This window comes from Hypanus sabinus, chromosome X1 (genome assembly GCF_030144855.1).
Source record: "Hypanus sabinus isolate sHypSab1 chromosome X1, sHypSab1.hap1, whole genome shotgun sequence".
NCBI lineage: Eukaryota > Metazoa > Chordata > Chondrichthyes > Myliobatiformes > Dasyatidae > Hypanus > Hypanus sabinus.
In genome coordinates this window covers 53,244,310-53,267,640 of record NC_082738.1, presented here as the reverse complement: position 1 = coordinate 53,267,640, position 23,331 = coordinate 53,244,310, and the positions used below count along the sequence as shown (strand labels likewise).

General features: G+C 37.4%; 1 protein-coding gene across 3 annotated transcripts in view; it reads left to right on the top strand.

Moving 5' to 3' along the window:
* Positions 1–23,331, top strand: part of kat7b (K(lysine) acetyltransferase 7b) — a 96,625-nt gene that overhangs the window by 47,726 nt on the left and 25,568 nt on the right. For 2 of the 3 annotated variants that reach the window (XM_059956601.1, XM_059956600.1), the window contains 7 exons: positions 3,991–4,083; positions 7,845–8,084; positions 14,415–14,497; positions 17,608–17,697; positions 18,964–19,062; positions 19,985–20,095; positions 21,249–21,440. In XM_059956601.1, coding sequence (XP_059812584.1) covers positions 3,991–4,083; positions 7,845–8,084; positions 14,415–14,497; positions 17,608–17,697; positions 18,964–19,062; positions 19,985–20,095; positions 21,249–21,440 — 908 coding nt within the window. The remainder of the gene's footprint in view (positions 1–3,990; positions 4,084–7,844; positions 8,085–14,414; positions 14,498–17,607; positions 17,698–18,963; positions 19,063–19,984; positions 20,096–21,248; positions 21,441–23,331) is intronic. The other variant, XM_059956602.1, reaches the window with a different exon arrangement.

Below are 23,331 nucleotides of genomic sequence, written 5' to 3'. Positions count from 1 at the left end.
GAATATAAAATTGAGCCCTGGTCCTAATTAATTGATTTTCAATTGAAGAAGATAATAGTAAACTATGTTCCATTTGAAGCTCAACTCTCTTCTTATAAAGTTCTTTGGTAGGAGTCACGGAATAAATCTTATCAATTTCCTTAATTTTATCCACCAATAAAGCAATATCTAAATATCTTTGTTTTCTTTTACCAACAGAATATGAGATAATTTGACCACGAATAAAAGCCTTAAAAGAGTCCCAAAGTATTCCTCTGTCGATTTCTTCAGTACAGTTTGTAGAAAAGAACAAGTCAATTTGCTGTTTTATATAAGTAATAAATTCTGGGTCTTGAAGCAAAGTAGCGTTAAGTCTCCAAGATCTGGTATTATTGGAATAGTCCGAAATCTTAATAGATAACTTCAAAGGTGCATGATCCGAAATAGTAATAGAATCATATTTACAATCAATAACATCCGTTAATAACCGATGATCAATAAGAAAATAGTCAATTCTAGAGTAGCTATGATATACATGTGAAAAAAAAGAAAATTCTTTATCTTTAGGGTTCAAAAACCGCCATATTTCTGTAATTCCCGAGTCAACCAAAAATGAATTAATAAGTAGGGCTGATCTATTCGGAAGAGTGCGAATAGGTTTAGATCTATCCATCGAAGGATTCAAACAACAATTAAAATCTCCACCCATTATCAACATATATTCATTTAGATTAGGAAGAGAGGTAAATAAACGTCTAAAAAATTCAGGGCAATCAAAGTTTGGAGCATAAATATTAACTAGAACAACTTTCCGATGGAAAAGTAAACCAGTTATCAACAAAAATCTACCCTGTGGGTCAGAGATAATTTCATGATGTGTAAACGATATTGAGGGATCTATAAAAATAGACACACCCCTAATTTTGGCGGTACAATTCGAATGAAATTGTTGACCCTTCCAGAACCTAAAAAAACGTTGATTATCCTCCCTCCTGATATGGGTCTCCTGTGCAAAGATAATATTAGCATTCAGTCTATGGAATACTTTAAATATTTTTTTGCGTTTAATCGGATGATTTAAACCATTAGTATTCCAGGAGATAAAGTTAACAGATCTATCCATCATACCAATATTAATTGTGTGTATCATAAAAGGTTAGAAAGACACATAACCCACAATTCAGGAAGGAGGAAAATTGATTCAGGAGCAGCCGGAGAACATGACACCTCAACAATATTAGTAATTTAAAGTCGGCCCATAAACTAAAAGCAAAAAAATAAAAAGCAAAAGCGTGAAAAAAGATCCCTACCCCCTCCCCCCACCCTTCGAAAAAAAGCCAAGCGGCAGGCGCATAATCTAATACTAATATTACCCCCATTTCAAGATGGCAGCTCTATAAAAAAAAAGATTAGAAGAAAACTATATATCACCCAAATTAAAATATAGAGTTGCAAAAAAAAATATATATCAATCAGAATAATAAAAAAAACTAATATAATACAACAATCATTAATAAAAAAAAGGTATAAACGTCAAAATTTAAAAGTGTAATATACCTTTAAAAAAAAAATCCCATATTCAAATACAAGATGACGTTTCAAGAGCAAAGACTTATGGGAAGAAGAAACGCCATTTTGAAAAAGCCATATTACTAAATACAAAAGTGAGTTCAGCGATCTGTTAAAAGACAAAATAACATTTAAAAAAAAAGGATATAATAAACAGTACAACATATATATATAAAAAACTAAAAATCCAAAACATTCGTCCCATATCTGAGTACAGGCAAACAGATAAATGCTTGTAAAAAACAGAATCTTACGGGAAAAATAAACATCTTAAAAAAAAAGATAAATCATTAATGCAAAATATAAACGTATATAACCAAAACAGAAAGAAAAAAAAGGAATATTATCAAAATTAAAAAAAAACCATCTATAAACAATGATGCTAGTAAAAAAAAAACCGGACCCATAGATCAAAAAAATAAAAAGTTATAACCCAACTTCATAGGTTAAAACTTAAAATAGAAAGATATCCTCTCTCCGAAAAATCTTCCACATAACACATAGTTCAAGTTGCAGTAGAAGATCGAAATTCTTCAACAAATTTCTTCGCTTCTTCCAGAGTGTTGAAAAATCGTTGACTGTTGTCGGGCAGCACAATTCTAAGCTTCGCTGGATACATTAAAGCTTGTCTAAGTCCGATCGAATGAATCTCTGCCATCACTGGTTTAAAAGCGATCCTGGCTTTCATTACTTCAAAAGAATAATCCTCAACAATTCGAAATTGAAAGTTTTGGTAGGAAATCATACCTTTTTTACGAGCTAATCGAATTAAAAGCTCTTTCTCACGAGGATAATGAAGGCGAACAATCACCGCTCGTGGTTTATCACGCACAGACGAAAACCTCGCAACTCTGTGAGCGCGGTCGATAACAGGTTTAGTTTGCAAACCTTCATCACCGAAAATTTCCCATAGTAAATTAGAGAAAAATTCAGTTAAATCACCGGACTCAACTTTTTCGGAAAACCCGATAATACGCAAATTCTGTCTGCGAGATCGATTTTCGAGATCAGAAATTTTAAACTTATACTGATCTACAGTCTTAAGAGTCGATTGTACCTTCTTATCCAACACTTCAATTGTACGTACTTTTTCAACAATTAATTTTTCAAGAGTCGCCAACTTATCTTCATGCCGCTGAATAACCGATGCCTGCGACTGAAACTTAGTATCAAGCGATTTAACAGCTCCTTCAAGTTCAGACATTTTCGTGGTAAACGTGTTTTCCAAACTTGCCATTTTACTTTCCAAACTTGCCATTTTACTTTCCAAACTTGCCATTTTACTTTGCAGCTTGTTATCCAAACCTGCAAGTTTAGTGTCCAGAAGATTCGAAATTGTTTCAACAGATAAAGGCTCCTTAGACGATTTATTACTTGTAGCCATTTTAAGTTCGGCAAAGTTAGATCAAATATAGTTTTAAAAGAAAAAAAAGTCAATCGAAAATATCAACTCATTTGATTAAATTCGAAAAGATTAGATTAAAGGGTGATTATAGTTAGAAAAGTGAAGAGCGCCTAAAAGGCAGATGTTTACGTCGCCATCTTGAAACTCCGCCACAGCATCTCAATTAAGGTCTGGACTCTGACTTGGTCATTCCAAAACACGAATTTTCTTCTTTTTAAACCATTCTGTTCTTGATTTACTCTTCTGTTTCGGATCATTGTCTTGTTGCATTATTCGACTTCTATTAAGCTTCTGGTGCCAGACCGTGACTCTGACATTCTCTTATAAAATGTCTTGATACAATTTTGAATTGATTGTTCTTCAATGCTTGCAAGCTGTCCAGGCTCTGAGGCAGCAAAACAGCCCCAAACATGATGCTCCTTCCACCATGCTTTACAGTTGGGATGAGATGTTGCTGTGCAGTGCTCTTTTTCCCTCCAAACATAGTGGTATGCATTACTACCAAAAAGTTCAACCTTTGTCTCATCTGTCCTCAGGACATTGTCCCAGAAGCATTGTGCAACATCCAGGTCCTCTTTTGCAAACTTGACACGTGTAGTAATTGTTTTTCTTTTTTTGGAGAGCAGTGATGTGCTTCCATGAACACCATTCTTGTTCAGTTTTTCTTGTGGGTACGTAAACAGAAACTTTCGCAAGTTCTAGAGATTTCTGCAGGTCTTCTGCTGGTACTCTTGGGTTCTTTTTCACCTCCTTCAGCATTGCATATTCTGCTTTTGGTGTGATCTTTGTAGGGTGCCCACTCCCAGGGAGAGTAGCCACAGTACTGAATTTCCTCCATTTGTAGACAATTTCGCGTACTGTGGACTGATGAATCAGTTCTTTAGAAATGCTTTTGTAGCCTTTTCCAGCTTCATGCAACTCTACAATTCTTCTAAGGTCCTCTGATTGATGTTTTGATCGAGGCATGGTGTACGTTAGTGGATCTTTCTTGAGAAGTGCAGGCTCTGACAATAACCCAACTTTGTGTGTCTTTATAGGGCAGGGCACCTCTACAACCTACACCTCCAATCTCATCTCATTGAGTGGAACACCTGACTCCAGTACCTTTTGTAGAAGGCGTCTCCCCAAAGGTTCACATACTTTTTTGAACCTAGACTGTGATTGTATAAATGATGTACTAAGTATTGATGAGAAGACACACTCAGCACCTCACAAAAAATTCCTTGGGCCTCTTAACCTAAACCCAGCCTGGTCACTCATCTGTGTATGACTACTATTTGGAATGGCAGAAGGAAATGCCTTCATGGCATTTTCACTTCTGATATTTTCACATCTGGTAATTCTGGTCCATTGTGTTTAGTGCTTTGGTGTTGTACACAATTCAGTTTTACTGAAAGAGACTCTTGCACCAAACTAGTACAGGTTCCATGTGCAGAACCTTTTAAAGTTCTTTTAAAATTTCAGTCCATTGGTGTCTCAAATTTAGCCTGCACATGCCAAGAGCAACACATACTTTTCTCTTTCCAAATACTTTTATTTTCAGTTCCTTGTTTTACATAGAACAGTACAGTACAGGCACTTTTGCCCATGATGTAGTGCCAGCCTTTTAACCTACTCCAAGGTCAATCTTGCCCTTCACTCCTACATAGTCCTCCATTTTATATTTCATCTATGTGCCCAGGAGTCTCTTAAATGAACCTAATATATTTGCCTCTACAACCACCCACCACTCCTGACAGTTCCACGCACTCACCACTTTTTTTAAAAAACTTCACCAGTGACATCCCCCTTTCTTTCCTTCAATCACATTAAAATTATGTCCCTTCATATTAGCCACTTCTACACCTCTATCAAGTCACCTGTCGTCATCCTTGTCTCCAAAGAGACAATGCTAGATCACTCAACCTATCCTAACAGAATGCGCTCTCTAATCCAGGCAGCATCTTGGTAAATCTGTGCACACTCTCTAAAGCTTCTTTATCCTTCCTTTAATGAGTGGACTAGATCTCAATGCTAAATTCCCAAGTGTGATCCAACCAGAGTTTTTTTAGAGCTGCACCATTTACCTCATGGCTCTTGAACTCAGTCCCCTGACTATTGAAGGTCAACACTCCATTTGCCTTCTTAACTACCCTGTCAACCTGTGAGGTAACTTTTGAGAGATTTAAGGACGTGAACTCAAGATCCCTTGGTTTCCATCACATTGCTAAAAATCCTGCCATTAACTCTATTCTGTATTCTCCCTTCAAATTTGACTTTCCAAAGTGTATCACTTCATACTTTTTTCTAGATTAATTTCTTGTCACACGATCAAGTTCATTGCCTCGTACCATATCCAGTATGGCTACTTCCTCTAGTCAGCCTGCCTACACATTGTGTCAGGAATCCTTTCTGGACACAGCCAACAACTTCTACTCCATCTATACTTTTTTCTTTTTACTAAGTAGGTGCTAATCAATACTGGGGAAGTTGAACTTGCTCATGGCAACAACCCTGTTATTTTACCACCTTTTCAGAATATGCCTCCTGATCTGCTCCTCAGTGTCTCTGTTATGTTGGAAGATCTGTAGTATACTCTTAATAAAGTGATTGCTCCCTTACTGTTTCTGATGTCCACCCACACTGACTCAGTGGACAGTCCTCAATGGCATCTTCCCTTTCTGCAGCTGTGGTACTGTGATTAGCAATGTAATTTTCCTACTACTTTTACCTCTCTCTCTGTCCCTTTTGAAATATCTAAGCTCTATTAAATCCAGCAACCATTCCTGCCCTTGTGTCTCTAATGGTCATGGTGTCGAGGTTCCAAATACTGATCCATGTTCAACACCCTAGTTCCTGATACTTCTGGCATTCAAATTGATACATTTTAACCCTTCTAACTTGACTGCAATTTCTCTGCTATCCTCTGTCTATATTTTCCACAGTCTCTACCCTCTGGCTACCTCTACACCAACTACTCCATCCTCTAAACCTATCACTCTAGTTCCAATTCCCCTGCCAAACTAGTTTAAACTCTCCCCAACAGCTTGAGAAAATCTGCCTGCAAGGGTATTAGTTCCCCTCAAGTTTAGGTGTAACCCAACTCTTTTGAACAGGTCATGGCTTCATCAGAGATGCCAATATCCACAAATCTGAACCTCTGCCCCCTTGCACCAATTTTTCAAATGCCAGGACATCTGATTCTTGCCCTCAAACATATGGCATGGGCAGCAAACCAAGCAATCCAGAAGTTACTACCCTACTTTTCAAGTTCAAGTTTATAGTCATTCAACCCATACACATATACACAGCTAAATGAAACATGGTTCCTCTCGTGCAGAAGACCATGTATATGTGCTGTGTGACATTATTTACAACACACATGCATTGTGGTCACTTTGTGGTACATGTGCACCTCGTTAATGCAAATATCTAATCAGCTAATATTATGGCATCAACTCAATACATAAAAGCATGCTTTGGGTTCTGTTGTTTTTCAGACCAAGCATCAGAATGGGGAAGAAGTGTGATCTTAGTAACTAACTGTGGAATGATAGATGTCGGGCGGAGTGATTTGAGTATAGGTGTCTTCTCTCCCCCCTCTCCCCCCCCCCCCCCCCACAAGGGTAGAGCGTGCCTATGAAACCTTTCTTAAGCCGCAATGGCGTAAAGCGAAGAACCATTAATTTATATGGGAAAAATTTTTGTAAAAGCGAAAATCCTCTTTGTAATGCGAAAACAGGTTACTAATGTAGGTCTTTTGTAAAAGCGAAGTGGTGTAAAGCGAACATTTATAAAGCGGGGGACACCTGTATCTGAAGTTGCCGATCTCCTTGGATTTTCACATACAAGTCTCTAGAATTTACAGAGAATGGTATGAAAAACAAAACAAACTTCCAGTGAGCGCCAGTTCTGTGGGCCAAAAATGCCTCATTAATGAGAGAGATCAGAGGAGAACCATCAGACTGGTTCAAGCTGACAGGGAGACATCAGCAACTAAAATAACCACATTTCATGACAGTGCTGTGCAAACGAGCATCTTTGAATGCAGAATGTGTTGAACCTTGAGGTGGATGAACTCCAGCAGCAGAACACTTCACCGGGATCCACTCCTGTACCTAATAACATGGCCACTGAGTGTAGTTACAATACAGCACATATAGTTACACTAAAGCACAATACCTTCACAAAATAATTTCAGCTTCCTACATGGCTCTCTATATTTTCTCTTCAAGACTTCATCCCTTTTTCTATCTACGTTGTTAATACCAACGTGTACCACAACTTCTGGCTGCTCACCATCCCGCTTACGAATGTACTGTACTGAACTGAACTTGCTGGTCTGACATCTTAACTAAAACTTGAATGAAATTCCCTGAGGTAGGAATGTTGTGTTCCAGGAGTATTCATGAAAGTTACACAGCTTGAAGCAAAAACGTTGAAGTGGTGAACACAAGCTAGAAAGTATCTAAACTCTCATTGAAACGTTAATACCTTTCTCATTCTTTTAATGTTGGTAGTTCGTGTTCCTTTAATTATTCATCTTGTTGCTTCCAAATTGCGTAACTTCTGCTCTAATTTTCTTTAGAAGTTTTATTTCGCTGTCGCAGTTCTTAAAAAATATTCTGTATATTTTTCTCTGCTCTTGAGTTTTTTCTGAATTGTGGAACTGCTTTTTCCTTCTCAGTATATCCTTTAGAATAGCTTTTAGATGACAAGCAGGATATTACCTCCATATTTTTTCCCCTCTTTTACACTTAGTAGTCTCGATAATGTCTTAATACCCTGATGTTATTTTTCTAAAATAATTTTAAAGATTTATATTGATATTAGTCCAGTGCTTTTCAAAATTGGATGCATGAAATATTAGAGACTTCTTATTAATTTGTGTTTTTTGAAACTGCTATTTTAGATACCAAAACTGCAGTTGACCAAGATGAATCTCCCCCACGTACACCTACAGGAAATGCTCCATCATCTGAGTCCGATATTGATATTTCAAGTCCAAATGCATCGCATGATGAAAGCATAGCAAAAGATGCTTCTATGAAAGACTCTGGAAGTGACCTTTCACATAGGCCGAAGCGCCGGCGTTTTCATGAGAGTTATAATTTCAATATGAAGTGTCCTACTCCAGGTTGTAATTCATTAGGTAAGAAATCTTCCATTGTATATTGAGTGTTTAAACAATATTCCCAATGCATTGATTGAAAACTCCATGAATGGAATAACTGGGTTACAAATAGCGAGTGGATAATATCTTCTGTTGTGTAACTGTGAAATGTTTATCTGCTCCCATTTTAAGCTTCATTCACAAGAGGCTTATTCATAAATGTTTTCTCACTTTAGATGGATAACTAACTCAAATGACATTTTCCCCACTCTTGGAAGGATGGTTGTGAAATATTAATATCTACTCTCTGATCTGTTTCTTACCCACTTTTGGAATCCTGCAACACATTTTGGGCATCTCATTCTCCTCCAATTGTCGTGTTTGATATTTATAAGGTCTATGAGCTTATGTTAAATAGTTGAAACATCACTGCTTAATGCAAATAAAACTACTATTTGTAAACTCCAGCCTCAGAAGTGAATATTGGTTAGATTATAATGAGATAGAATTGGTTAGATATAAATGTTTTGTATTCCAAATATATATTTCATTTGATCTGTCATCTGTTTTCAATTTGTTTCAAGTAAAGGATATTGGGTTGCCATTGTGAGGATATATACTTGATGTTCTTGATCTTTTTATACAGGCCCATATAATATCGATTTTAAAATCTTTCATAGATTTTTTTTTAAACGTGGGAAGAATAAAAATGAGATTAGTGTAAGTGGGTGCTTGAATGCTGTCTCAGATTTGGTGGGCCAAAGGGTCTGTTTCTGTACTGTATAACTGATTTCCAGTTGTGCTTCCCTATCCAATATTTGTTACTTAAGCTGATGTCAATTATTGGTAGGTGTGGTTTGCTGATATTTTGGGAATGCACCTTTTAAGTATAGTGGATTCCGGTTAATTGGACTATCGGTTAATCAAGACAGCCGCTATTTGGGACAAATCTTTTTAAAGGAAAAATAACTAATCAAGAAACTAAACATGAGGAAATCAGCAGATGCTGGAAATTCAAGGGAGAAGCACTCTGTATAGATCTTCTCCAGATAGATGCTGCCTGGCCTGCTGCGTTCCACCAGCATTTTGTGTGTGTTAAGAAACAATTCAGGTTTCCCTTCATTTGGGGCGCTATGTCACTTAATTGGGACAGGAGAGTGTTCCTGAACAATTTCTGACAAACGTCAGTAATGTGCACCTCTGTGGCTGTTAGGCATGACACCGTGCTTAAAGTGAACAGTTTTTAAATACCGCCATTTGCGTCTGTTTGTCACTGATAGTTTACGAGAAATAAGCAGCACAGCAATTGAGAACTGCTCACTGTGGTTTCAAGCATTCAGGCTTGGAGATACCAGAAATGGTCGGAAGTGAAAATAAAGTGATTTCACTACTTCAGAGAGTTAGGAACTGTTAAGAATTTGAAGGTATCAACAATCATCTTAAATGTTATAATGAAAATGAAAATTTGTAGGATGCAATTGATAGCACTGTATGAAGGCAATCTATTATCTGCACTAGGCGTCTGTGCTAATTTTGTTCATTTGCAGTCAATCAAAAGAACAGTGCAGTGTACAGGAGATGAATTTGCCTATTAGGAACAAATACGATTTTATAGTAGTTTAGTGGTATTGGTAGTGTTCTAATTTGTTCTGTTTGTCATTTAAATATATAATTTGTTACTCAGTTAAGCGATACTTTGTGTTTTTTTTTTACTTTTTTAACCATTTCAATTAAATTTTCGCTAATTGGAGTAGCTGCTCAATTTGGCCAAGATGTACTGACCCTGATGTGTCCCAATTAACCAAATCCATACACTGAATTCCAGTTAATTGGGGCAGCCACTTATTTGGAACAACTCTTACAGAACAAACAGCAATCTGGATGCCCTTTATTTATTTGGGACACTGCTGCTTAATTGGGGCAGCTTACTGTTGCTGAACGGTTTCTAACTTGTGCCAAACGCATGCACTTGTGTGGCCATTAGACTCTACACCATGCTTAGAGTGAACAGTTTTTAAATAGCACAAGCTGCATGTACTTGTGTTCAAAAAGCCTGGAGTGAAAATTGAAACAATTTTACTACTTCAGCAAGTTAGGAATGACGAAGAATTTAAAGGCATTGACGATCATCTTGATTGTTACAATGAAAGTGAAGGTTTGGGGGATGCATTCTATAGCATTGTACAAAGGCAGTCCATTATCTGCACTAGGTGTTTGTGCTGATTTTGTTTATTTACAATCAATCAAAGGAGCATGGCAGCACACACTGTATGAATTCCTCTCTTCGATAACTAATGCAGTCTTGTATTACTGGGTGGTGGGGTGGAGATACATCTGTACCAAATGAAGTGCAAGATGCTCCTTCCCTCTGCTAGCCTGCTGGTCATCCTTGGGCTGGGTGTACACCTACTTAGCACCTTCCTCCCCCAAAAATCTGGGTCATGTGAAGCCATGGGAGCAGGTGATGGATAATTGTATGAGCAACTGGTGCATATCACATGTCCTGTTTAAGTGACCACTGACACCAGGCAAACTCTGAAGAATATTGATAATGGCTGGGGGTCACCTGTCTTGTAAAGACACTGCCCAGAAGAAGGCAATGGCAAACCACTTCTGCAGAAAAAATTGCCGAGAATAATCATGGTCATGGAAACCCCACATCATGCAACATGGCAAATCACGAATGAATAAGTATTGATAGTGTTCTAATTTATTCTGTATTTCATTTAAATACATAATTCATTACTCAGTTAAACAGTGGCTTATAGTTTTTATACCTTTAATTATTTCCATGAAACTTCAGCTAATTGAGGCAGCCGCTTAATTCGGCCAAAATGTACTGATCCTGATATCTCCCGATTAACTGAATCCACTGTATGTTTATTTAATTCTTCATTATCTGATATTCTTATTTGAATACTTCCAATGTTGATAACCAGATACTGGGTGGAAGTCAAACCCAGTAATTATTCCTTAATTTTATTGTCTATGGGCCTAGTTGTCAATTGTTTCAGCTTAGCTATAGTTATAACTGGACCTTTCTAGATTGTTAATGTCAATCATTCAATTCATGATCACTGTTGGAATATTAACAAGGAAATTTTATTCAGTCAATTTAAGTGCTTGAGCACTTGCACTCACATTGCATGGTTTTAAGGCCCCCTCTGCCATTGTAGAGTCCTTTCTCTTGCCACCACCAGCCAGGCCAAGAATAAAATCTTTGTTTAATTAAAAAGTTTTGTTGTTCCTGTTTTAACTAGCCGACTTTAAATTAGTCTATCAAATATAGTGCACCTCGGATCTCCTCAGATTTCTGGCAGCAACAATGAGTGGATGTGATTGAACTGTCTTTCAGCTTATTTCTCCATGTCCCATGATAAGAAAGATTTACACATTGTTTTATTCAGTAAAAATGTTAGACTATAAGACCATAAGATGTAGGAGCAGAATTAGGCTTTTCGGCCCATCATCTGCTATGCCATTTCATCACAGCTGATACATTTCCCTCTCAGCCTCAAATTCCTGTCTTCTCCCTATAACTCTTCATGCCCTGCCTAATCAAGAATCTGTCAACCAATGACTTGGCCTCCACAGCCACCTGTGGCAATGAATTGCACAGATTCACCACTCTGGCTAAAGAAATTCCTCCTCAACTCCATTCTAAATGGATGTTCATCTATTCTGAGGCTGTACCCTCTGGTCCTAGACTCGCCCACCATAGGAAACAATCTCTCCACGTCAACTCTATCGAGACCTTTCAGCATTCAATAGGTTTCAATGAGATTCCCCCCTCATTCTTCTGAATTCCATTGAGTACAGGTATAGGACCATCAAACGCTTCTCATATGACAAGCCTTTCAATCCTGGAATCACTTTCATGAACCTCCTTTGACCCTCCCCAATGTCAGCACATCCTTTCTTAGATAAGTGGCCCAAAACTACTCTCAGTACTCCGAGAGGCTTCACCAGTGCCTTGTAAGGCCTCAACATTCTATCCTTACTTTTATATTCTAGTCCTCTTGAAGTGAATGCTAACATTGCATTTGTCTTCCTCACCACCGACTCAACCTGAAAATTAACCTTGAGGGAATCCTGTACAAGTACTCCCAAATTCCTTTGTATCTCAGATTTCTAAATTTCTCCATTTTGAAAATAGTCTATACTTTAATTTCTTCTACCAAAGAGCATAACTTTACACTTCCCGATACTGTGTTCCATCTGCCACTTTTTTGCCCATTTTTCTAATCTAAGTCCTTCTGCAGCCTCTCTGCTTCCTCAACACTACCTGCCCCTCCAGAAATCTTCAGATTGTCCATAAATGTAGCCACAAAGTCATAGATTCTGTCATCCAAATCATTGACATATAATGTAAAAAGAAATGTTCCCAACATATAGACCACTTGTCACTGGCAGCCAGCCAGAAAAGGCTCTCTTTATTCCCACTCTTTGCCTCCTGCCAGTCAGCCACTGCTTTATCCATGCTAGTATCTTTCCTGTAATACCATGGGCTCTCAATTTGTCAAGCAACCTCATGTGATACTTTGTCAAAGATCTTCTGAAAATGCTTGTCATTTCTTCAAAGAATTCCAACAGATTTTTCAGGCAAGATTTTCCCTTAAGGAAACCATGCTGACTTTGGCCGATTTTCTCATGTGCCTCTAAGTGTCCAAAACCACATCCTTAACAAATGACTCCAACATCTTCCCAACCACTGAGGTCAGACCAACTGGCATATAATTTTAGCCTCTTTCCCTTGAAAATTGCAAATGTCACTACACTCTTCAAGTCCTCCAGAATCCAGTGATTCTTGAAAGATCATTATTAATGTCTCCACAATCTCTTAAGCCACTTCCTTCAGAACCCTGGGGTATAAACTATCTGGTCCAGGTGATTTAACTACCTTCAGATCTTTCAGCTTCCCAAGCACTTTTTCCCTAATAATGGCAACTTCACACACTTCAGTCCCCAGACACACTTGAAATTCTGGCATACCACTAGTGTCTTCCACAGGGAAAACTGGTGCAACATACTTATTCAGTTTGTACACTATTTCTTTGTCCCTGTTTCTACCTCTCCCACATTTTCAGCAGTCTGATAACTACTGTCTCCTCTCTTTTGCACTTTATATGCCTGAAGAAACTATGGGTATCCTCTTTAATATTATTGGTTAGTGTATCTTCGTATTCCATCTTTTACTTTTTATGACTTTTGTTTAGTTGCCTTCTATTGGTTTTTAAAAGCTTCCCAATCCTCTAACTTCCCACTAATTTTTTCTCTTTTATGCCCTTTCTTTGGCTTTTATGTTGACTTTGACTTCTGTCGGCCACAGTCGTAATCCTGCCTTTAGAATTCTAATTTAGGGGGTATCTATCCTGTGCCTTTGAATTGCTCCCAGATTTTTGGACTTGTTTATGTTTAAAAGCAGTGTACTAAGTCTGGCTATGCATTTAGTGTGACTAATGGCAAAGATGATGTGTTTGAAATGAATGCAAGAAATTAATGAAAATTTCCTTTCCAGTTGAGTTTTGTAGCCTGCAATCTGTATTAATGTCTATACTGACACCTGGTGGAGCCTCAGCTATGTTTTCATTTCTTGTTTGATGTCAGTTTCTGTACAGTTAATTGTATATGTAAAGTTATGCAACTTTGGAACAAGCCCACTCAGGATGTTTTCCAACAGATGATCTGGGAGAATTGAATATAGTGATTTAATTTTCCTGAACATTACATTCTGGATTAGGAATAGTTCTATTTTTGAATATTAAAATAACATTCTCCAATCTTTGAGGTATCTCAAACTATTTTGTAACAAATAATTACTTTTGCAGTATAATTACTGGTGTAGTCAAATTACTTGTGACATTTGTGCAATAAATGGGAAAAAGCAATATCTGATCAAGTAATTTATTCTATTGAAGTTGAGAAAGGACAAAATGAGAACTCCTTTGCATTTCACATATAATCATAAGGCCTCTTGCAGTTATTCCAAGAGGCAGCTGTTGAATATTGCTTCCAGAATATCTCCTCTTCAGCTCTGCATGACCTGGAAGTATTGGTCTAGATTATGTGCTCAAATATTGTAGCCACTTAATGTTTGATTTCGATACGAGTGTAATTTAAAAAAAAATTGTTGTTGACAAACAAATTGGAGAGTGGATGGGAATCATTCTCTTTACTGTTTTGGAAGAGAATTCTGCACAGGTGTTGATCTGAAACTGACAATATTCCTGATTATATAGCTATCTGCTGGTGTAATTTTAATAGGAAGGCAAATGCTTTTTAATTTGTAGGTGATTTTAAAATCTGAAAATGTAGTTTGAAGTACATTCTTGTATATGATTATCATTTTGCTCATCTGGTTAAACGTAGGCCATTTGACTGGAAAACATGAAAGACACTTCTCCATATCTGGCTGTCCATTGTACCATAATTTATCTGCAGATGAATGTAAGGTAATGTAGATTCCACATTATATTGTGAAACATTCAGATAATGCTGCTTAAAGAAAATACTGCTTTTTGATTGGTAATAAGGGGGTGTTCAGACAATTCATTTCAGTAACTTTGAAGTTTTTCTAATTCCTTTGCTCCTGGTTTGTATTATGATCGCACTTCATCTGGCATACTGGCTGACACAGTTTTTTAAAAAAATATCTGGAGTTTAAGCAGTCTAGTGAAGTTTAATGCCAAAACTAAGTTCTGTGAGATCTGTGTTGCGCAATGAAAATTTTGAACAGGTGCTTTTTTTTGTCTTTTAGGAAATGGCTTTGTTTTTAAAATTTGTGTGTAATATTTAAAGTTCTATGGAGTGTATAATGGCTAGTTTTGCAAATGCTAAAGAATGATTTGAGCTTCTTTAGTTCTGCAAGTGGTATGTTACAATATTTTTTAAGGAAACTATTTGCTGGGACATCTGCAGTTAATAAATTATGCATATATTAGAGTATCAGGCTGACTTCAAGAATATGAACAGTTCAGCTAATCCAAAATGTTTGAGTCAGTGGTAGAAATGATGCTAACATTATTTGGATTCCATTTTCTCAGAACTAGAAAATTACTGCCAAAACAAACTCAGGATTCTTATGTGGGAGGGCTAAAACTTTGCTGCTGCTTGTAGCAACCATTTGTAGAAACAAAGCAGAAGTTTGTTGGGTCCACTTAACTGTTGTATGGTTTACAACAGTTGCAGTTATGTCTGCATTAGTAATTTTCCTTTAGTTATTGAAGATTCTTCCTATAAGTTTGACCTTATAATCTCTTTTCACGTTTGCAGTTCTATAAAACTCTAGTTGGGCCACACTTGGAGTACTGTGTCCAGTTCTGGTCACCTCACTATAGGAAGGATGTGGAAGCATTGGAAAGGGTACAGAGGAGATTTACTGGGATGCTGCCTGGTTTAGAGAGTATGGATTATGATCAGAGATTAAGTGAGCTAGGGCTTTACTCTTTGGAGAGAAGGAGGATGAGAGGAGACATGATAGAGGTGTACAAGATATTAAGAGGAATAGACAGAGTGGACAGCCAGCTCCTCTTCCTCAGGGCACCACTGCTCAGTACAAGAGGACATGGCTTTAAGGTAAGGGGAAGGAAGTTCAAGGGGGATATTAGAGGAAGGTTTTTCACTCAGAGTGGTTGGTGCGTGGAATGCACTGCCTGAGTCAGAGGTGGAGGCAGATACACTAGTGAAGTTTAAGGGACCTACTAGACAGGTATATGGAGGAATTTAAGGTGAGGGGTTATATGGGAGGCAGGGTTTGAAGGTCGGCACAACATTGTGGGCCGAAGGGCCTGTAATGTGCTGTGCTATTCTATGTTCTATGAATGTAGGCTAATGTACCTTAATCTGGCTGAAGATAAATGCTGAGTATTGTAGATTCAATATTGTATTTATCCCCTTAATTCATAGTTGGTCATCCCTCCAAACCTCACCAGAAAAAAAAGAATGGGTGAAAATGGGAGAACAGGTGTTTTCAGGGGAGTAATTATTTAATGAGGAAGAGGCAGGATGGAGAAAAAGCATGGGTGTGGAAAGTTGGCTGGAAGATTGGAGATTGTTTAATCATTCACAGTCCAGGGTGGAAAAAGTATGTGAACCCTTGCACTTAAGTGGTAGAACAATCTTTAGCAGCAATAACCTCCACCAAACGTTTCCTGAAGCTGTTTGTCAGACTTGCATAACAGCAAGGAGGAATTTTAGACCATTCCTCCATACAAAACTGTTTCAGTTCATCAGTATTTCTGGAATGCTTGGCATGTGCAGCCCTCTTCAGGTCATGCCACAGCATCTCAATTGATTAAGGTCTGGACTCTGACTTGGCCATTCCAAAACACAATTTTTCTTCTTTTTAAACCATTTTGTTGTTGATTTACTCTTATGTTTCGAATCATTGTCTCGTTGCATTATCCAACTTCTATTAAGCTTCTGGTGATGGACCGTGACCCTGACATTCAACTATAAAATGTCTCGATACAACTTTGAATTCATTGTTCTTCAGTGCTTGCAAGCTATTCAGGCTCTGAGGCAGCAAAACAGCCCCAAACAATGATGCTCCTTCCACCATGCTTTACAATTGGAATGAGATGTTGCTGTGCAGTGCTTTTTTTCCTCAACATAGTGGTATGCAATTCTGCCAAAAAGTTCAACTCGTCTCTTCTGTCCATAGGGCATTGTCCTAGAAGCATTGTGGATCATCCAGGGTGGTCTTTTGCAAGCTTGACACGTGTAGCAATTGTTTTTTATTTTGGAGAGCATTGATTAGTTCTGTGATGTCCTTGCATGAACACCATTCCTGTTCAGTGTTTTTCTTATAGTGGATACATAAACAGAAACTTTAGCAAGTCCTGGAGATTTCTGCAGGTCTTTTGCTGTTACCCTTGGGTTCTTTTTCACCTCCTTCAGCATCACATATTGTGCTCTTGGTGTGATCTTTGCAGGACGCCCACTCATAGGGAGAGTAGCAACAGTACTGAGTTTGCTCCATTTGTAGACAACTTCTTTTACTGTGGACTGATGAACACTCAGGTCTTTAGAAATGCTTTTGTAGCCTTTTCCAGCTTCATTCATCTCTACAATATTTCTAAGGTTCTCTGAAAGTTGTTTTGATCGAGGAATGGTGCACATAAACAAATCTTTCTTGAGAAGGGCAGGCTCTGTCAGTAACTTGACTTCATGTGTCCTTATAGGGCAGGGCACCTCTACCATCCATACCTCCAATCTCATCTCATTGATTGGAACACCTGACTCCAGTAGCTTTTGTAGAAGGCGTCTCCCTAAAGGTTCACATACATTTTTGAACTTGGACTGTGATTGTTTAAATGGTGTACTCAGTGTTGACAAGAAGTACAATTGTCTGTGTGTTATTAGTTTAGCCAGGTTGTGTTCGTCTATTATTGAGACTTGGATGAGGATCAGACCACATTTTGAGTAAATAATGTAGAAAACCAGGTAATTACAAAGGGCTCACAAACTTTTTACTTGCAACTGTAGATAGTAGACTGTGCCCATTCAATAAGTTCAATATTTATCTAATTGTTTACGTTCTGGTGTTAACTCTCCTTTTTAGGTTAGAGCTCAGCAGCGTGAAAGGCAGATTGATGACAGAGCATTATCACAAAGACAAGATGAAAATAACAGACATGCAACCAGACATCAGGTAAGTTTTCATTGTGATCACTACATTTAGACATGTATGGAACATATGGCAACAAATTTACAAATCGTGATATTTGTAATCGGGAAGTTACAATTAAGAACTCCTCTCCTTAGTTGGTGATTTCTCTACAAGGAAGAAAGATTGGGAAGAGAAGGAGAGGAAATATTTGTAAGCAACTTGAGTTAAAGGTGAATGAGATTGGAGAAACTTGGATAAGGAGGAACAACTAGAGGGTTCAAGTTTTGGGAAACAAACTTAGGTGAGAAGAGCAAATGGTAAAAAAAAGTACAAGTAGGCAGTAATAGAGTGAAAAGGCAAGAGTTAAATAAATAATTATTGAAGTCCAGACAAATAGATGTAATTAATGGAAAATCCATATACTGTAATGAAGAATGGAAGGATGACCTAGCTGGGTGTTGGGAAATACTGCTAATATGGGGATTGGTGTTGTCAGGATATTTATGAAGGGGTGGAAGTTTTTGCTGAGATGAGTTGGGGGTATTTTCAGTTCAGAATTTGTAAATTTCAGACCGTAGGATTGAAAGTAGGAAAACAATGTCATGATTGAAAATTAGGTTTAGTTGAGACTGAACTAGAAATTGAAACAAATGCAAATAAAATGGTTGGAGAGAAAGAGAATATATCTGTGGGGGAATTTGCAGAGGGAACAGACAATAAAGGATGGGTGATGTGTGTTTGATCTTGGTTTGAAAGAGAGGTGTGTCAAGGGTCAGGATTAGAAGTTGGAATAAAAATTGATCTTTGCTGGCTGGGAGAGAATGAGGGTAGATCTGATAGAGGTATATAAAATTATGAAGGTTATATATAGGGTAGCTGCATGCTGGTTTTCTCCCCCGAGGTTGAGTGAGACCAACACTAGAGTTCATAGGTTAAGGTTGAAAGGTGAAGTATTTAAGGGGAACCTGAAGAGTAACTTCACTCAGAGCATGCTGTGAGTGCAGAACAAACTGCCAGCGGAAGTGGTGGGTGCAGGTTAAATTACAACAATGAAAAGAAGTTTGGATAAGTACGTGGATGGGAGGTGAGGACTATTGTCCAAGCATGGGTCGATGGGACTAGATAGCTTAACAGTTTGGCATAAACTAATGGGCTAAAGAGACTGTTTCTGTACTGTAGTGCTTTATGACTCTTGGACATCCATGTACATATGGTGTCTAGAAATTGAATTTCACCTTGTGTTGATGCACTAAATATTGAAGGTAGGCTTAGATAAATATTATTCTCAATTTTGCTTCTTGTCTACAGGCTCCGACAGAGAAACAATTGAGATACAAAGAAAAGGTGGCAGAACTTAGGAAGAAACGAAATTCAGGATTAACCAAAGAGCAAAAAGAAAAATATATGGTAAAATTACTGTTCCAAACTTACACAGTGGAAAAAAAAGCAAGCTACTGAAAGGTGTAAGAGGGCTAGGCAGCACACTGAAGCAAAATGAAACCATCCATCAGGACTGATGCAGGGTCACATTTGTTTCTATATATGAGACCTGGGTATGTTTCTGGTGTGGTTGAGATAATTATATGCGAAAGTTAAATACTATGTAACTTTAACCATACTCAGAATGAACTGGACTAATTTAATTTGTTTATGCATGGCTTTGATGGTTTTTCCTTTTTATTGTTTTGCTTTACCCTGTTATTATTACCTCAACCAGTAAATTATTAAAAAATTGGTATTCTACATCTATTGTGCAGCCACTCCTGAATTGCATTCTTAACCAGAGCGAATGAGGATACATTTTGATACTTCTGATTTCTGACCAGGACCTAGGCTCTCCAAAATCTCTTTTGGAGATTTGCAGCCAATTACACAAGCTGACAGAAGCTAGCCTGGACTTGGGCACCAGAGAACAGTCTGGGCTTCAGCACTGGAAAAAAAAGCCTATGCTGGGACATGTCTGCTTTCTGAAATCACAAGAAAGAAGAGGTTTTAGTGGCATCCTTTGTGAATTGCCCTTTTACCTTTGATGTCCATCACAAGTTTCACTCTTGTTAGACAAGCACATGTACATTAACTTGAAAGGTTTTCTATACTTGCAGAATTCCTTGGTCTTGTTTTATACTTCATTATCTCAAAATGGTGCTAGAGAGGGGCAACTTTTTGTGTACAGCTCCCAAGGAAATCAAAGATGCTACCTTAATTGTAGAATATACTTTCAAGATTATGTATTGTATGTTACTTTGTAGAAATATTTGTAATTTCAGCTTTGTTTTTATTTTCTTTACATGCAGTAGTATTCTGATAATGTTTATTTTTAATTCTATAGGAGCACCGGCAGTTACATGGAAATACAAGAGAGCCCCTTTTGGACAATCTTACATCTGATTTTGATTTGGAATTATTCCGTAAAGCTCAAGCACGCGCCTCAGAGGATCTGGTATGATGTGATTCTAGTTTATTTTGCACTTTATCTGTGGTATATTGAAGTAGAATAACAACATAAATAAAAATAATAACTGTAGTATTGTGCATTTGAAATATATTTAGTATCATTTCAATGTTTGAATTTTAGTTTGATGCTTAAATTTATTCTTAAAATGCAAAAAATTGAAACTATTCTGATGTTGCAGACTTCAGTTTTCAAAAATCTTAATTTAAGAGTTATTCTGGGGGTGGGTGGGGGGATATTTTTAGTGATCTGAGATGGGGTGAAGAGTTAACAACAAAACAATTGAGTAAGATTTTTTTTTTATAAGTTTATTTCGCTGTTGATGGTTTCTTTTTTAAAAAAGTATTTTAGTTTAAATTATACAAAATAACAAGTCAAAGCTGAGAAAAATATAATTTCAGCAATAACATTTCATGCAGTTGTTGAAATGGTCTTGGTTAAAGATGTAATGCCTGTTAAAGGTTACTTATGCTGTTAATGTTGCAACAATGTGGACCTCTTATTCGCACATATATTAAAATATATTCTCAGAAATTTCAGAGCATGATCACAAAAACAGGTGTCCTTTTACTCTCTGGACTATGATTTGCATCTAATGACATTTAGTGCTGTCATTACTTTTTGTAAACTGTTTAAATTTTTTTGCCCAGTTCCGAGCCACTATGGGTGCCCATAATATGACACTGGTTGGTTTTAAATTAATGATGCTCAAAATCAAAAATGATTCATGATAAAGATGTGACATACACAAAGTTGCACTTTGGGCCTAGTCTCCAAGTGTTTTTAGCCTGAGAGTTTGATACTAACACTGGATGGCAGCATTGATGAAAAGACATGTGAACAGTAGTTTTCTTTGTTTCTGGGCTGAACAATTGTATTTGATGTAATAATATATGTTGGTCCGTATTTAGTTGGTTGAACACTGCTCTTTATTCCTAGAAAAAAAACAAGGCTGAAATTGAAATCAGAAAGGAGTTAAAATGTTGTAAACATTAAAATTATTAATAATTGTTGCTGCAATATAATGAATAAATGAGATTAGGCTTTGTTCCTTTTCAAATAAAATATGAAACCAATGTTGTAGATCACTCTGATTACTTGAGTATTATTATACTGCTTCAATTGTCTCTTTATCCTGTAGGAGAAACTGAGGTTGCAAGGGCAAATTACAGAAGGCAGTAACATGATTAAGACCATTGTGTTTGGCCGATATGAACTGGATACCTGGTACCATTCTCCATATCCTGAAGAATATGCTCGTCTAGGGAGGCTATACATGTGTGAGTTCTGTCTTAAGTACATGAAAAGTCAGACCATCCTTCGGCGGCATATGGTAGGTCATTTGGTAGCAAAAATTTTTTTAAAGTTCATCGTGATTAATTATTAGATAATTTTTTGATAATTTGGAGTGTTGCTGCAGTTATAAAAGCTGCATGAAAATAACATCTGAATGAAACTGAATACAATTCAGTAAGCAATTCGGAAATTACTTGTATCCTAAGATGTTGACTTTCATTACAGCCTAGTCTCAGTATAAATGAGTTTTCGTATGTAACTAAATGTGATGGTTGATTCATGTAATATGGTAGTTATATTTTTAATATTCTATCTTCATGTAACTTTCTCGTTTACATTGAGCACTATCTAGATGTCATGTCAGACTTTAAAAGTGTAGATTTTCAAAAAAGCATGCCATCTCAATTTTTTTTAAATGTTATTTCAATTTGGTTATTGCAAATAACTCGTATAGGTAGGGTAGAATTTAATAAAATTAGCTGCTCTGTGGGTATGGTTGGTATTTCATTGAGGTTGTTTCTTGGACTTGGGCAGCACATGACAACATTGGCAGAGTGACTTCAACAGCCCCACTCCTTGGGCTATAGATTTGGACGCAAGCATCGTACAACTGCAGAATTTTCCCCCTATTGTAGCAATCTCTAGTGTAAATACAGGTTGCCCCTGTTTTTCGAACATTCGCTTTATGACACCTTGCTGTTACGAAAGACCTACATTAGTTACCTGTTTTCGCTAACAGAAGGTGTTTTCACTGTTATGAGAAAAGACAGTGTGCCCCGAGCAGCCGAGCTCCTCCCCGGAACTGAATTCTAGCTGCCATTGCTTAAACATGTGCCTCTGAGCATCTGTGGTTTATGTCGATTTATTTTGTGCATCCATTAGCAAGATGAGTTCTAAGGTATTGGAAAAGCCTAAAAAGAGCCCATAAGAGTATTACACTTAGCGTAAAACTAGACATAATTAAGCATTTCGATCGTGGTGAACGAAGTAAGGACATTGTCGGCACGTTGAACCATTCACACTATTTATACACGGAGTGAAAGAATCTGGAAAGCTGCCGATGTTACTGTTGGTTCTGCTCGTAGCAAAATGTCCTCTCTTAGTCGGCATCCAATAATGGATAAAATGGAAAATCTATAGCTTGAGTGGATTGATGGGTGTACAAAGCGTGGTGTTCCATTAAGTTATCTTATACTCAAGGAGAAATCAGTCAGTCTTTTTAATAAGCTGAAACAAAAAGCACTGGACGATGGTGATGTGAAAGTGGAATTTAAAGGTAGTCACGAATGGTTTGATCGGTTTCTGAGGTGAGGGCAGCTTCATAGCTTAAAGTTTACTGGAGAGAGTGCTTCGGCTGATACTGAAGCTGCCGAAAAGTACCCAGCAGAACTGAAGAATATAATTACAGAAGGTGGTTATTTGTATAAGCAAGTGTTTAACTGTGACGGAACTGCAATTTATTGGAAAATAAATTGCCGAGCACCCCAACCTCCGACGACTCAGCCTAACACACATCATCAATGTGTTCGCTGTCTTCCCGATTCCGGTAAGTGAAAATACACTGTACATATTTCTACTTTATATAGGCTGTGTATTTTTATGTGTTATTTGGTATGATTTGGCAGCTTCATAGCTTAAAGGTTACTGGAAAGACCGCTTCCACTACGTGGTGAGATTATACGCTACGTAGTGAGATTTTCGCTACTTTAGACAGTGCTGCAATGATTGCAGAGAAGTATTTCTACTTTATATAGGCTGTGTATTTATCAGAGCATTCCTGCTTTTACTATATGTTACTGTTGGGTTTTATGTGTTATTTGGCATGAATTTGTAGGTTATTTTTTGGGTCTGGGAACGCTTACAAGTTTTTCCCATATAAATAGATGGTAATTGCTTATTCACTTTACGATATTTTGGCTTATGAACCA